At 41.0% G+C, this 15,055-nt stretch overlaps 1 protein-coding gene across 1 annotated transcript in view; it reads right to left on the minus strand.

Moving 5' to 3' along the window:
* Window positions 1-3,150, minus strand: part of RPGR (retinitis pigmentosa GTPase regulator) — a gene marked incomplete at its 3' end in the record, with an annotated part of 63,595 nt that extends 60,445 nt beyond the window's left edge. Inside the window, exons 1-2 of the mRNA XM_079727438.1 lie at window positions 3,060-3,150; window positions 1,543-1,605 (exon numbers count right to left, since the gene is read on the minus strand). Of these exons, the coding sequence (XP_079583564.1) occupies window positions 1,543-1,605; window positions 3,060-3,135 (139 nt within the window). The 5' untranslated portion in view covers window positions 3,136-3,150. The remainder of the gene's footprint in view (window positions 1-1,542; window positions 1,606-3,059) is intronic.
* Between the last annotated feature and the right edge of the window lie 11,905 nt (window positions 3,151-15,055).

The raw sequence follows: 15,055 nt of genomic DNA on the forward strand, positions 1-15,055 counted from the left end.
AGCCCGCACCCTAGAGCCCGCGAACCACAACTGCTGAGCCCGAGAGCCACAATTACTGAGGCCGCGTGCCACAACTACTGAAGCCGCGTGCCACAACTACTGAAGCCCACATGCTTAGAGCCCATGCTCCGCAACAAGAGAAGCCACTGCAATGAGAAGCCCGCGCACTGCAACAAAGAGTAGCCCCTGCTCGCTGCAACTAGAGAAAGCCCGCGTGCAGCAACAAAGACCCAACCAGCCAAAAATAAATAAATAAATAAATTTATTTTTAAAAAGGTATACTTATTAAAATTAGTTATATCTGTCATAAAAATGCACATGGAATTAAAGCCTCACTAAATTACAGGGGAAACTTAGGACAAAATCATTCTGAATCAGTAAAAATTTAAAACTAGATATTATTTTAGAAAAAATGAAACCTAGTTGAGGAAATAAGACTAGGTTTCAAATGGAAGATATTACAAGGCCACATGGAATTGAACCACACAATTTAACACGTATGGAGCAAACCAGAGTTGGTGGTATGCTGAAGCAGTTCAGAGAATGACATAAGGAAAAAGTTGAATAGTCACAAAAAGCTCCATGGATGAAGTAAGACTTATACTGGATCTTAAGAGACAAGAATCTGAGTCCATGGATGAAGTAAGATTTATACTGGATCTTAAGAGACAAGAATCTGAGTAAGAGAAAGAGAAAAGACATTTCAGCAAAGGAAAAGTATGAGTGAGGGCAGAGAGGTAAGGCAGGGGCCGAAGCAGTGAGAACAGCCTGAAGACAGAAGAAGCTGTGTTTGTGGGAAAGGAAGTACGAAAGACTGCTCGGTGGTCAGGGCCTGGATGTCTAATTGTTCCAGCAGGATTGTTGAAGACTACCTTTTCTCCACTGAACTGCCTTGGCACCTTTGTCAAATATTACTTGGGCATAAACATGTGGGTCTCTTTCTGGATTCTATTCTGTTCCAATAACCTCTGTCTGTCTTTTCACTGCTAGCACACTGTCTTGATCACTGTAGCTTTACAGTAGGTCTTGAAATCAGGTAGTGCCAGTCCTCCAATTTTGGTCTTTTCAAAATTGTTTTGGCTATTCTAGGTCCTTTGCTTTTCCATATAAACTTTAGAACCACCTTGTGAATTTCTACACACACACACACACACACACACACACACCCACCCTGTTTGGATTTTGACTAGAATTGTGCTAACTCATATCAATAGCCTTTTGGGGAGGGTTTCCACTCACCCTCAGAATAAGAAGAGGGAAGAGCAAGATCAGGAGCAAGTGGCCCCTGAGGTGTGCACACAGGTAAGGAGATGCTGTCCCTTGACATAATCCAAGAAAAGAAGCTTTTTCTTCAGTCACTTAACATTTATCTGCATATTTTCATAGGCAAACAAGTGTACTAACCATTTACATTTTTAAAAAAACCTAATCTTACTGTTGCCAAGTTACCATTTCTATTAATTTTACAAAGTCACAAATGTTACGGGAGTGAGACCTCAGTCCTCAAATTGGGCAGGAAGTCATAAAGATTGAATACTATACCTGTTGAAACTAGGGTGTGGTTCCTTCCACAGGCAGCAAATTTCACTTTTTCCAGTTTTAAAGCTAAAAATATAAAAATATGACAAGATATTTTATGATTATGGAAATGACAAATAATCCAGGTCAAATGATAACCAAGTGGTAGAACAGATTTAAACTCAGGCTTGTCTGACTCCAAGGTCAATGTTCATAACTAATAAATCAAAAGTTTTTGCAAGGAGTTGTGCATCATAGTAACCAATGGTGCTTTGAAAAAAAAATACAAATAGCTCAGTCCCACCCCTGGAGAATCTGAGTCAGTAGGCTTGAGGTAAAGCCTAGGCATCTATATATTATTTAAAACTCCACAAGTAATTAACATGTGCTGAGATCCACTGCATTGTTTTGTTGCCTCTTCACCAACCTGATCTATTCCCTAATCTGCCATCACCATCATCCAGCTTACTTTCTACCTGCCGCAACAAAACACTAAGTCCAATATTCATAGGCATACACCTATGTTAAAGTTCTTCATTCATTCATTTACATATTAAAAACATTTACAGAACATCTCCTAAGCACTTAGCATAGGGGCTGCAAAGATCACTAAGACAGAGTCCCTGGTCTCAAGGATCTCATAGTCTAGACAATTCTGTTAGCTTGATTAGATATTTGAGAGTAAGGATCATAAGCACTGTAAATAAACCCAAGGGTTTAGTAGACTGCGCTCAGTAAATACTTTTTGACCGAGTGGAATACTTTAACAGTTCCACAACAATATCTATAAATAGCATGCATATGATAAATTACACTGAAATTGTGAGCTGAAATTAAAAATTTGGCTACAAAGATAAAGAATCCTGCTCTTGTCATATCCCAAGGAATCTCCATCACCATTCAAGTATAGCTGATGTTCATAGGTTATAACCAAACAGAAGCTTTTGCACATAATGGCGAGAAAGCTTTGTAAAGATGTAATATGTCTCATATTTTCTGGGACAATCCTGATTTGAAATATTTTGTCCTGTTGTTCTTGTAAGAACACTAGTACTAATCAACTCCTAGTTCTAATATTTTCTTCGGCACAGCTGCTAACTATACACAGCAGGGTAAAGTGTGTTTCATAAAACCAACAGAACCGTGATATCCACAACTCGGACAAATGAGACAGAGCTCGAAATCCTAACATATCATATCGTTTGTTCTTTGTATATACAGTAACAGTAATATTTAAGTTGGTTTACAAACAGGCCAAAAAAAAAAAAGGATGTTCAAGTGCAATACTGTAGAATCATTACTTCCTTTGTGGTCTCTGGGTTTAAAATCAACATGATTTTTAGACCCTAACATATAAAACTAGTTCTGAATATCACATGAAAAATAAAGTTAAATGCCAATAATATTCAAGTAAATCTCAGAAAATAAAGAACTAAAGACTTTATTATTTATAATATGATATTAGAGAATTACACAATCAATATAAAAGTACTTTATACACTTTAAGTATTTAAAGTGATGAAGAAGAAAAGACCCCAAACCTTTGACACACGTTGGCTTGTTAACAGTCGATTTTGATCCTAATCCTAACTGACCCCAGTTGTTACTGCCAAACATGAAAAGCTTATTATTTCCTGGTGGGAAGAAAAAAGAAATAATAAATCGAAGCGGTTGCAACATAATGTGAGATGAAGTCATCACAAAGCAATAAAAATGCTGTACTTAAACACTGTCATTGCTTTTCTGTGTTGAAACAGGCTCCCTTGCGCATCTACCTATAGCCATATTCTGTTAGGTGTAAAGAGTTTCTAAGATTGTACAGTAATAATTTTTTGATTATACAGATAAATTCAAATAGATTTATTCTAAGAAAGTAATATGTATAGAAAATCACACTTAAATATACTAAGGGAACTTAGAAGTCACTCTTGATAAACCAACTTGTCAAGAATTGTCTGGCAAAGTAAAAAAACATCCACTTTCTGTATATCTTCAACATGTTTCAAACACAGCATATCTATAATACTTAGGATTCTCTAAGTATTACTATCTTCATTTAAGATTTTAACACTAACCTGTAATAATAGCAGTATGTTCATCTCCACATGAAAGATATATAGGTATATCGTTTTTAAACCAGAATTTGCTGGGAATATTTTCAGCAAATTTAGTTTTCCCAAACGTAAACACAGCACCCGAACCTGCAAATATATGAGAGCTTGGATTTCACAACTTTTATTATGTTGCCTGTTAACTAAAATATTTTTCCAGTAATTTATCTATACAGATCCCTTGTCTCCCGACAGCTTGGCTTCTGCTCCAGCACTGTCTATGCCCTCCTTCTTTCATCTTAACTCAGTTTTATTCCTCAGACTTCATTCTAGTTTTTTTATGAAATCTAATAAGTTAATTATGTATTATTCATTTACTGGTGTAAAGTAAGAAATATACTGTCACAATGACTAAGAGTCCTGCTGTCACGAGGTGGACCATCTACTGCCTGGAATGAGCCGATACACTCAATGCCCCACTCACGCTGGTGAACACCTCATGGTCTAGCCCCTGACTGAGGGCTTTCCTCCACACACAAACAGGACAGTATTGAGTTTCATCATTAACATCGTGAGGACGCAGGATGTTGAGATTTTTACATTCTTAAATTAAGTCATTAAATGCTACCTGATGGGAGGAGTATTCACAAACTATTTTAGTCCAGTACCATTTTGGAGAGAGACCAAAAACTCCTACCAGATCCCAGTAACTATGTAAACACACACACACACACACACACACACACACACACACACACACACACACACACACACACACACACACACACACACACACACACACACACACACACACACACACACACACACACACACACACTCTCCAAATAGGAGGCCAGATCCAGCTTTTGAGGAAATCTCAAGGAGGATGATCACATATAAAGAAACTAAATGGGTACCGAAAGAAAGACATAGCAAACACAATTATTAATAATAAATATTAATGCTCAAGAGACTAGCCACTGTGGAAAACCTTCTGAGAACAATTGTGAGGTGTGTCAGTTCAAACTGATAATTGACATTTAGGAGACCAGGTTCTCGAACAGGCTCTGAGTTTTTATAGAATGAATAATCTTAACTGTTTTGTCCTGCTCTGGCTTCCCAGGAAGCCTTCCCCGTTACCTTCACCCCAAGCCAGGGTTTGGTGGCTCTGCTCTGGCCCCCTGGCAACTACTGTCAAACGATATTGTCATTTTGTTTAGTTTCTTGTATCTCTCACTAAGCTGTGAATTTGAGGCAGGAATTTAACCATGTTTGAGCCCAAGAGCATGGCAGAAACGCAATACATATTTCAGTGAATACATGATTCTGCTCTAATCCAGTGTTTTTTCAAACTGTTGGTCGTGACCCATTGGTGGGTCAGAAAATCAACTTAGTGGGTCACAGTGACCATTTTTAAGGGAATGTATTATAGAAAAGATCTGAGCGCATCTACAGCATGTACTGTTTCATGAAACTTTCTATTTCTGTTACACAATATGTACGCGGTACCGGGCCACAATGCCAAAGGTTATTTCTGGAGCTCAGAGGAAAAGTCTTAAAAAACCACTCGCTAACGGCTCCCTCCTTTCTCCAAGTCATTTTCCCCATCCTCTTTTACTCCACTCCCCCCTGGTCACTCACTCTTTACTGCGTTCAATACACAACCGGGTTCTGAGGACCTCGAAGGAAGTACTTTGGGAAGCTCATAGGAAGGTAAAAACTTCCCCTGCCTTTGAGAAACTCATCGAAAACTTATTTTAAGAATTAGAAGACGAAAGACCAGCACCCCCTTCCCCGTAGTCCCCCCTTCCGTCCCTCCCTTTCTTTCCTCTCCCCTCAGTCTCCCACGGGGGCGCGGCCAGAGCTCCGACCAAAGTCAGGCGGCCGCTGCCCGGGCCTGTCCCCCGACGGGGCCGGCCCGGAGGCGGGGCCTGGCCGCCCGCCCGCCCGCCCGCCCGCGGGCCTTCCCTCCCGGCCCGCCGCCACCGCCGCGGGTGTCACTCACCGGGCACCACCTCCTCGGGTTCCCCCATGCCGAAAGGCGCTACGGGGAGCCTGCGCCTGGGCCTGGAAGGGGTTGGGGGAGCCTCGGTGGGGCCTAAGGCAGCGCCTCAGCCCCGAAGCGGGCCCTGGAACACCCCTGGACCCCCATAGCGACCCTCCGAGCAACGGCGACTCCCGCGTTCCCGGAAGTCAACAGACAGCCGCTAGGGGCAACGGAGGCGGAGCGTTCCACAGCGAGGCGGAGCGTTCCAGCTCGAAGTGGAGCGGGCGCCTGCGGGAGGAGAGCTGAGGGCGGGCGGCCGGCGCAGCGCGGCGCGGCGCAGCGCAGACGCAGACGCAGACGCAGACGCAGACGCAGACGCAGGGGGCGGGTGCGGTAGAGGCCGCGCGCCCTCTGGTGGCCCGGAGAGGAGGGGCAGCCACGCCGCGCGGTAATGTCCCCGGAGTGTACGCGCTTACGTTGGGGGAGACCCAGGCCCACCAGGTCCCGCGTCCGGATAGTGACGAACGTCACAAATATCACATCCCCTCTCACTCAAGCTACGTGACACAGGCAAACGTCAACACACAACTGTGTTAATACTAGTAACAGTGACCGTGTATAACTAAATGAGATAGGCACTCTGCTAAACATCCTAAGTCCTATTTGTATCCCCATCATCCAACCCAAAACCTGGCATATACTAGATGCCCATTAAATACGTATTAGATGAATGAGTCCTGCTACAACCCTGCAAGGTGGTTAATGTTACCCCCGTTTATGGATGTGAAGATTATACAGTGGGAGAACCGGGGTCCAGTTTAGCCAGTCCTGCCGGTAATCTGAACACCCCTCAGACCCCCGCCCCTCCTTCCACAGAAAGAGAAGGCTGAGGTGTGCAATCTGCTACAGACAGAACCTGCACAAAGAGATTCACCAACACCAGGACATCATTGTTCTAGAATTCAGCCAGAGGTGTCACATTTTTCTAGTTTCTTATGTGAAGGAAAAATATTGCCTGCCATATTAACAAACAAAGGATGGCCATTAAGCCATCAGGCACTACCAGCCCCCGCAGTCACCCATAGTGAGTCCTGAGGGAACTCAGAATGGAGACAAAGGGGACGCCAGCTGCCAAGCTCTCAGCCACTGCAGCCACCCCCAAAGGTGCACCCCGAGGGGACTCAGGATGGGAAAGAAAAGGCCCCTAAACAGCTGGCCCTAGGTAGCTAAGGTGCAAATCAAAGGAATGATTTCAATGAGCCCAGATTCTTGAATCTTCCCATACACAGAAAAGAGCTAAATTCAGTAACTTGAGATGTCTACTTAATCTTTTGATTTTCATTGCGAAACTCCTATATATCGTGGCTCCTCCTGTATCTCTTCGGAGCTGTCCCTCAGAGCTACCCTAGAGGTTGTCTTCTGGGTTTAAGTCCTCAGTTTTGTCCGCCAAATAAAACAGAATTCTCAACTTTTAGGTTGTGCTTTATTTATTTATTTTCAGTTGACACTTAGTTTCCCGTGCATCAACACTTGGCTGTCATAAAACAAAGAGGCAAAATGCCATCTTCCAGGATGAGTAGATATATGTACACATGGTAGTTGTGGGCATGGGCTCTAAAATCAGACAAAGCTGGATTCAAGGATCCCTGAATTCCTGTGTGTACTAGAGCGTGTACTGACTTCCTCAGGGAATTTGCATTCAAATTAGGAGGGGAGATTAAACTATCCAATAATATACAAATAATCGTTTACTTACAAAGCAAGTGAGGGTTACTAAGAAAGTGTTTTAACAAGGAGCACAGACCTGATGTGAGAGGTTAAGAAAAGCTTATCTGAAGAAAGGACATTAAATCTAAGAACTGAGGAGACAGAAGCTAGAAGATGTGAGAGAGCTCTGAGCAAAGAGGAAATCACCTGCAAAGGCACATAAGGAGCTTGGCTCTTTCCAGGCGCTCAAAGAGGTGACACTAGCTCATGGCAAAGTGGCAGGATCTTGGGCCTGTTACAAATCTGAGATTTTATCCTGAGGACAATGGGAAGCCACTGAGGGTTTTTAAGCAGTGGATTGATGGGAACAGTTATGTGTATTCCTGCAATCATTCTGCGTGACTGCTTTGTGGAAAAGAGTTTGCAGCAGGGAGGAGGGTTCAGAGTCTATTGCAGAAATTCAGACAAGCATCACGCCGGCTTTAGACACAGTGCATTGGCACCCGAGAGGAGCAGACAGATTTGAAAATATTTTGGGAGGGAGAATCAACAGAAAATGGTGTCTGACTATTGACTCCTACGCAGGGCAGGAGCTCTTGGAGCAACAGCAAAAGAAGGGGCCCTAAATTATTTTGGAGAGGATTTGATATTCTTTTTAAAAGCATCGTAATAGTCACTGTGGGAAAATCAGAATTTAAAAGACTTACTTTAGTTATGATATGCTTTCGTTTGTTTTTTTATTTCAAAATATAGTTAAGCACATTTTCCTGCTGAGCACTCCCAGAGGGATTAATGCAACCCTATTCCCAGGTTCCCAAATAAGCAAATAGGTGGACGGTGGCCCTGTCTACTGAGACGGGGAACGCAGAGGAAGAAGCAGGAAGGGTTGAGGTTAAGTAAGTAGAGGGGAGAGAATTTGACAGTCCAGCCTTGCCCACACTAAGACATCAAAGTGGAGGCACAGAACTGAGCAGGCAATTGGTGAGCAGAAACTCCGGTGGAGCGATCCATTTGGAGGATGCCTGGGTATACACAGTGATAGCAGCTTTGGCAAAGACTGCTAGGTGAAAGACGGCAAAGTGACTATAGGATGAGAAGAAAAGAGAGGCTAGGATGAGTTGTGATGAAGGCTAAAATTTAATCCCCCAGGAACAGATGATGAAGCTGAAAAGGAGACAGTGACCAGAGGGGAAAAGCCTACAGCATGAGGTTTCAACAGGACGGTGCGGGCAATCTTGTCAAGTGATGCTGAGAAATGAAGGTGAAAACCGTCCACTGAATTTAGCAACACAGAGATCGTCAGTGGGGTTGAAAAATAGCTGTTTGGTAGATTGATGGAGGAAGAACCGTATTGTATGGATAATAGTTGCAGAGCGGGGAATGCTGAGGGAAAGAAGTGAGGGTGAACACTTCAGAGACAGGAGATAGAGGTGGGACAGGAGGGAGGGAGAGAGCTGTTGGAGGAGGAAGGGAGGCGGATGGAAGGCCTTCACGAAGGCTGGAGAGACTTGGGAATGCTGAGGGGCAAACTGAATAGAAGAGGAGAAAAACACAGATTCAGGAGAGTGAAGGAATGATCACTAACGTAAGGGAGGAAGAGATGGCATCCAGGTCCCATGTGGAGGGACAGGCCTTAGCAAGAAGAGACAGTATTTCCAGCATAACAAGAGGAAAGGAAGAAAGCGTCCTTTCACAATATACTACTGCTATATATATATATATATCTACAACTACATAGAGACAATAATCTACATATTATTGATACATACGATATAGCTATCTATCGTATATGTCATATAATATAGGATAATACTATTGTCTATCTCAGAAGGTTGTTGTGAGGTACTAGGTATGTAACAGAGCCAAATCGGACTCCATGTGGGATCTGTTTCTTTTACTTTAACCTTTGCTTTCCACTGCTTTTGTTCACTAAAAGGATACTGTCTATACATAATGGCCTGCCTCGGGGAACCCCGCCCCTCTGCCTGAATGTTAAACCAAAGTGCCTTTGTTCAGGGAAACCTCCGGACCCTGTCCACCTGTGGATGGCTGCAAGAAAGAAGAAATTAGCACATTCCTTCCCCGAGGCTGGCGATTCCAGGGGATATTTACAAAACGTAGGGCCTTTTTACTTTACTTCCTCATCTCCTCCCCCTCTCTGTGCTATGAAAGAAACTGACATCCAAACCCCGATAAGATGGTTATTTTGAGACACTAGTCTGCCATTTTCTCGGTCTGCTAGCTTTCTTAATAAAGTCGTATTCCTTGCCTCAACACCTTGTCTCCGATTTATTGGCCTGTTGTGCAGCGAGCAGATCAAGCTTGGCTCGGTAACAGGTAGAACTTTCTGCTTGGTGCCTGGTATAGAGTAACACGCAACAATGTTAATAAGGCAGAGTCCGCTATGCTTACTGTATCAGTCAGGCTATGCTTACTGTAACCCAGGCTATGCTGCAATGCAAAAAACACCCAAGTCTCAGTGGCTTAACACAAACAAAAGTTTTTCTCACTCATGGGTTATGTCCAATGTGGGTCAGTGGCCGGGGTGGGGTGGGGGGTCCGCTTCACCTGGTCATTCAGGGACCCAGGCTACTAATTCAACTATCTTGTAGTTGCACCCTATGTGACTCCTGGCCTCTTCAGTGGCTGTAGCAGGCCAAGAGGGAGCGGAAGCAGGGAATTAAATGTTTCAGACCAGCGGGGACACGTTTCTCCTTCTTACAACCCATTGGCCAGATCTAGTGTTCTGTGCTCCTGAGCACTGCAGGGTGGTAGGGGAATGTGAGAACGCCCCTGACATTCAGTGAGTAGGAAATACCTCTGCCACATCCCTGTAGCCAGATGGTTTCAACGTGTGGAGTTACCTCCGTCGTGTTGAAGGCAGGGAAATCGAAAGTAAAATTTTATGACTGTGGTCATGTGCTCTTTGGTGTCCCCTGCATACATGGCCAACCACTCATACGTGCCTCAGGAAATCATGTTGATATACAGAAATCATCACAGTCTGACAACACATATAACTCTTGGCAATTTCCCCTATTAATTCTTGTTGCTACTCATTTCTAGAGCATTTTGTGTCAACTAAAAATAGAGGCATCTATGAACAAGGAAGACATTTGATGGATTATGCATCCTAGCTGAACTAGTTCCTTTCTTGACAGCATTCAGCAAAATTTCCAAGGCTTGCATTTTGAATTGTATCATAAAGTGGCTGCCATTGCTGTTTATTTCTCTCTTTGGAATCAGATAAACAGGTATGTCTCCACTTTGAAAACCTCTCTATGAAATCCCATAAACATCCAAATTTACAGATCAGATTCTAATAGCTTCTTTGATTTCTGAAATTTTGTAGTGCAGCTCCAGGGTATATGAACTGAGGACATACAGGTCCAAAGCGGAAGTTTTATTTATTAAGAAGCAGCAGAAGGCAGGTGGGGATTACTGGGCTATTACCCCAGGAAGAAAATTTGCATTTTTCTTAATCATTTAATCTAGTATTTAAAAATCTTTCATGCACATACAAATCATCTACTGGTCTTGTTAAAATTCAGATTCTAATTTAGTGATCTAGACAGGGCCCTATGAGTCTGCATTTTTAAAACAAGTTCCCAGATGATACTGATGCTACTGGTCCATGGATCACACTCTGTGTAGCAAGGGATTAACTCATGGAAAAGCATAAGTAGTTTATAGAAGCAGTAAAGGAAAAGACTGGTAAATGTGATTATGGACAATTTAATGGACAAAGGATCTAGTATTCAGGACATGCACAGAATACCAACAAATCAATAAGAAAAAGACAAAAATATTAAGAAATAAAAAATGAGCAAAGGGTATTGCATTAACAGAGATAAAAATTCAAATGGCCAGTAAACATATAAAAAGATGTTTAAACTTACTGGAAATGAGGAGAATGCAAAATAAGTAATAATGATATAACATTTTATATTCACATTATTGGCAAAAATAATAACATTAATAAGTGTATTTAGGAATACAGGAAACTTGCTACTGAGAGTGTAAATTAGTACAATCACATTAGAAAAGAATTTGCCAGGGAGTTTCCTGGCAGTCCAGTGGTTAGGACTTGGTGCTTTCACTGCCGTGGCCCAGTTTCAATCCCTGGGCAGGGAACTAAGATCCCACAAGCCGTGCAGTGTGGCCAAAAAAAAAAAAAAAGAAAAGCCAAAACTAAAGTTGAAAAGATAACCTGTCCCAAAGAAAAAAGTGGAAATAACCTAAATGTCCATCGGTAGAGGAATGGATAGACTGTTTATTCACACAGAGGAATATCATATAGCAGTTATAATAAATGAACCAGTTTTACATGTATGGACATGAGGAATTCTCAACAACTTAATGTTGAGAAAAATGAAAAATGTACTCTATGATTATCTTAAAAGTTTTAAATACATGATACATAAAATATTTGTATAAAGACATACACATATACAATTTGATCATTCATGGGAATGATGAATGTCATATTAGGGAGAGTCCTTTCCTCTGGAACAGGAAGGAAGGGTGAGGGATGAACAGTGAAACTTCGTAAGTATCAGTAATGGTTTGCTTCTTTCAAAAGAACAGACATCTCAAACAAATATGGCAAAATGTCAACATCTTTTCAATGAGTGGTGGTGCGTGAGTGACTATTATACTATTTTCTGTACTTTAATACACAATGAAAATGTTTTCAATTAGAAACAAAACAATTCTTTTATCTCTAAGTCAACTTGAGTGGGGCATAATTTACATAAAATAGATGCACACATTTTAAGTGTATACTTTGATGGGCTTTGGGTATATACCCTTATACCATTTAACCACCGCCTTAAGCCAGATATGTATTTCCCTCCCCCACTTCTACCTTCTAGAAAAATACCACCATTCTGATTTTTCATCGGTCATAGATTAGTATTGTCTTTTGTACAATTTCTTTTGTGTCTCATTTCTCCCACTCAGCATAATGTTTTTGAGATTATTTCATGTTGTGTGTATCAGTAATTTGTTCATTTTTATGGATATACCTTTATTTATCCATTTACCTATTGATGGACATTTGGGTCATTTCCACTTTGGGGCTCTAAAAAACAAAGCTGCTATGGATATTCGTGGGGTTTTTGTGGACAAATGCTCAAACTTCTTTTGGGTAAACATCTAGTGTCCTTTGTCAGTTTATGTATTATGGATATTTTTTCTCTGCCTATGGCTTGCCTTTTTCAAATTTGAAAGATAAGAAAAGGAAAAAAATAAATAAAAAGACCCCCCTCAATGACAAAAGTAGGGAGCTTGTACAAAAAAAAAATTCAGGGCTTCCCTGGTGGCGCAGTGGTTGAGAGTCCGCCTGCCGATGCAGGGGACACGGGTTCGTGCCCTGGTCTGGGAAGATCCCACATGCCGTGGAGCGGCTGGGCCCGTGAGCCATGGCCGCTGGGCCTGCACGTCCGGAGCCTGTGCTCTGCAACGGGAGAGGCCACAACAGTGAGAGGCCCGCATACCGCAAAAAAAAAAAAAAAAAAAAAAAAAAAAAAAAATTCAAATTTTAAACATATGAAAAGGCGATTTACTATTAAAAGTGCAAATAAAAGAATAAAATTTATTTATTTATTTTGCCTATTAGGCTGGCAAGGATCAAGAAGATTGCCAGTATCTAGTCAGCAGGAGAAAAAAGCACATTTATTTACAGTCTGTGGGAATTCGAAAAGGTATGACCTTTTCAAAACACAATTTGGCAGTATAAATTATGTATATATATATTTAAAAGGCATATAATTCTTACTCATCATAACCACTTCTGTAGATAAGTGCTTCCAGAATTTTTTTACAGAAATTTTTTTTACAGAATTTACAGAAATACAGATTTGCACCAAAAATATGTACAAGGATGTTTATTGCAGCATTGTTTAAGAAAAAATTAAAGACACCTAAATGACTTCAGTAAGCTAACGAACAAGTAAATTATCAGCCTTACATACAACAGAATACTATGCAACCATGAAAATCAGTACAATAGTTTTACGTGTACTTACATGGGAAGATTTCTAAGACCAAATTTTAAGTGATAAAAATAAGTTGCAAAATAATATGCAGAGCATTTTTCTACTATATAAAAGTAAATTAATAGATATGAATACATGGATAGGTTTGATATACATATAGGTAAAAATATGGACTAACCTTTACTGTGCTATGCAGTAGTAGTTACCTCTGGGGTGTGGAATTACAGGGGCCTTGTAATTTCTAATTCATACATATCTATATGGCTTTAATTTTTTAATAATAAACACAATTTGCTTTTTCAATCAAAACAAAAAGGTTTGAAATGAAAAATAATAAACAGAAAAACTAACAGAAGCTGACAACCATAATAGCTAATATATAATGAGTATTTATGATGTGGCAGGCATATTTCTAAGTACATACAATAACTTATTGAATCCTCACAAAACTCTCTGTGGTATATTTTATTGAGTCTCTCCATTTTACAGATGAAGACACTGAGGTACAGAGAGATTAAGTAACTTGTTTATGGTCAGTTAGTAAGTGGTGGAGTCAAGATTTGGACCCATCTTGTCTGGCTACAAGACCCTAACTCTTGGGACTATGCCATCTGCCTATTTAGGAAAAATTAAAATATGTTAGGAAGGAAGAGTATATGTTAGAAGATCCTAGTTCATAATATTCCTGAACAAACTGGCTATCCATATAAGTTTTAAGCATAAAGTAGTAATGATTGTATCTCTTTATTGGTTTTATTGTATACCAGATACCTGATTGAGGCCTTTTACCTACATTATCCCTTTTGGCTATAAAATATATCTGCGAATTCCTCATGTCTCATCACCTCCATTATTACCTCCCTGCTCCAAAACACCATCACCTCTCACCTGGAGTACTTCCATCACTTCTTTTTTTTTTTTTTTTTTTTTTTTTTTGTGGTACGTGGGCCTCTCACTGTTGTGGCCTCTCCCGTTGCGGAGCACAGGCTCCGGACGTGCAGGCTCAGCGGCCATGGCTCACGGGCCCAGCCGCTCTGCAGCATGTGGGATCCTCCCGGACCGGGGCATGAACCCGTGTCCCCTGTATCGGCAGGCGGACTCTCAACCACTGCGCCACCAGGGAAGCCCTTCCATCACTTCTTAATTGGTGTCCCTGCTTCCATTCTAACAGTTTTCACAACAGAATGATCCTTTTAAGGGCATGATATGCCTTCCCCTTTTCAAGACTCTCCAATGGCTTCCCTTCTCTTTCAAAATAAAAGCCAAAGTCCTAACAATAGCCTACATCATCTGGCTCTCTATTTCACTGAGCTCATCTCCCATCCCAAACCTACAAACAAGGAATCATTAAATCACTTTTTAGATGTTATTGATCTGTAAGTGATTCTATTAGCAAATATTGAACCAGGAATCAAACTTAGTTTTATTTGACACTGGTGACTGGAATCCCTACATTACACTATGTTCTAATAAAATGGTTATTTTTGCAGGAATATGAGCATTATTTTTGTGAGACAAAACTTTGATATCCAAATGAAATTTCTCCTTCTTTGGGAGGTCACTTAGTCTAGCTTTGCTGAAATTGCTGGGAACGTGCTTTGACTCTTTTGGAAGAGACTCCAAAGCTTGAGGTATGTTCTTGTAAAAAACCATAGAAGGGAAAATCCTAAATCTCTGTACTTGTATTAGGTTTAGAAAATAGATTTGTTTTGAAGAATAATTTGGAACTTAAATTGATGAAAAATATAAAAGAATTTCAAGAAAAAAATATGCTTTGGGGTGACAAAGAGTTA

This window comes from Hyperoodon ampullatus (genome assembly GCF_949752795.1).
Source record: "Hyperoodon ampullatus genome assembly, chromosome: X".
Lineage (NCBI taxonomy): Eukaryota > Metazoa > Chordata > Mammalia > Artiodactyla > Ziphiidae > Hyperoodon > Hyperoodon ampullatus.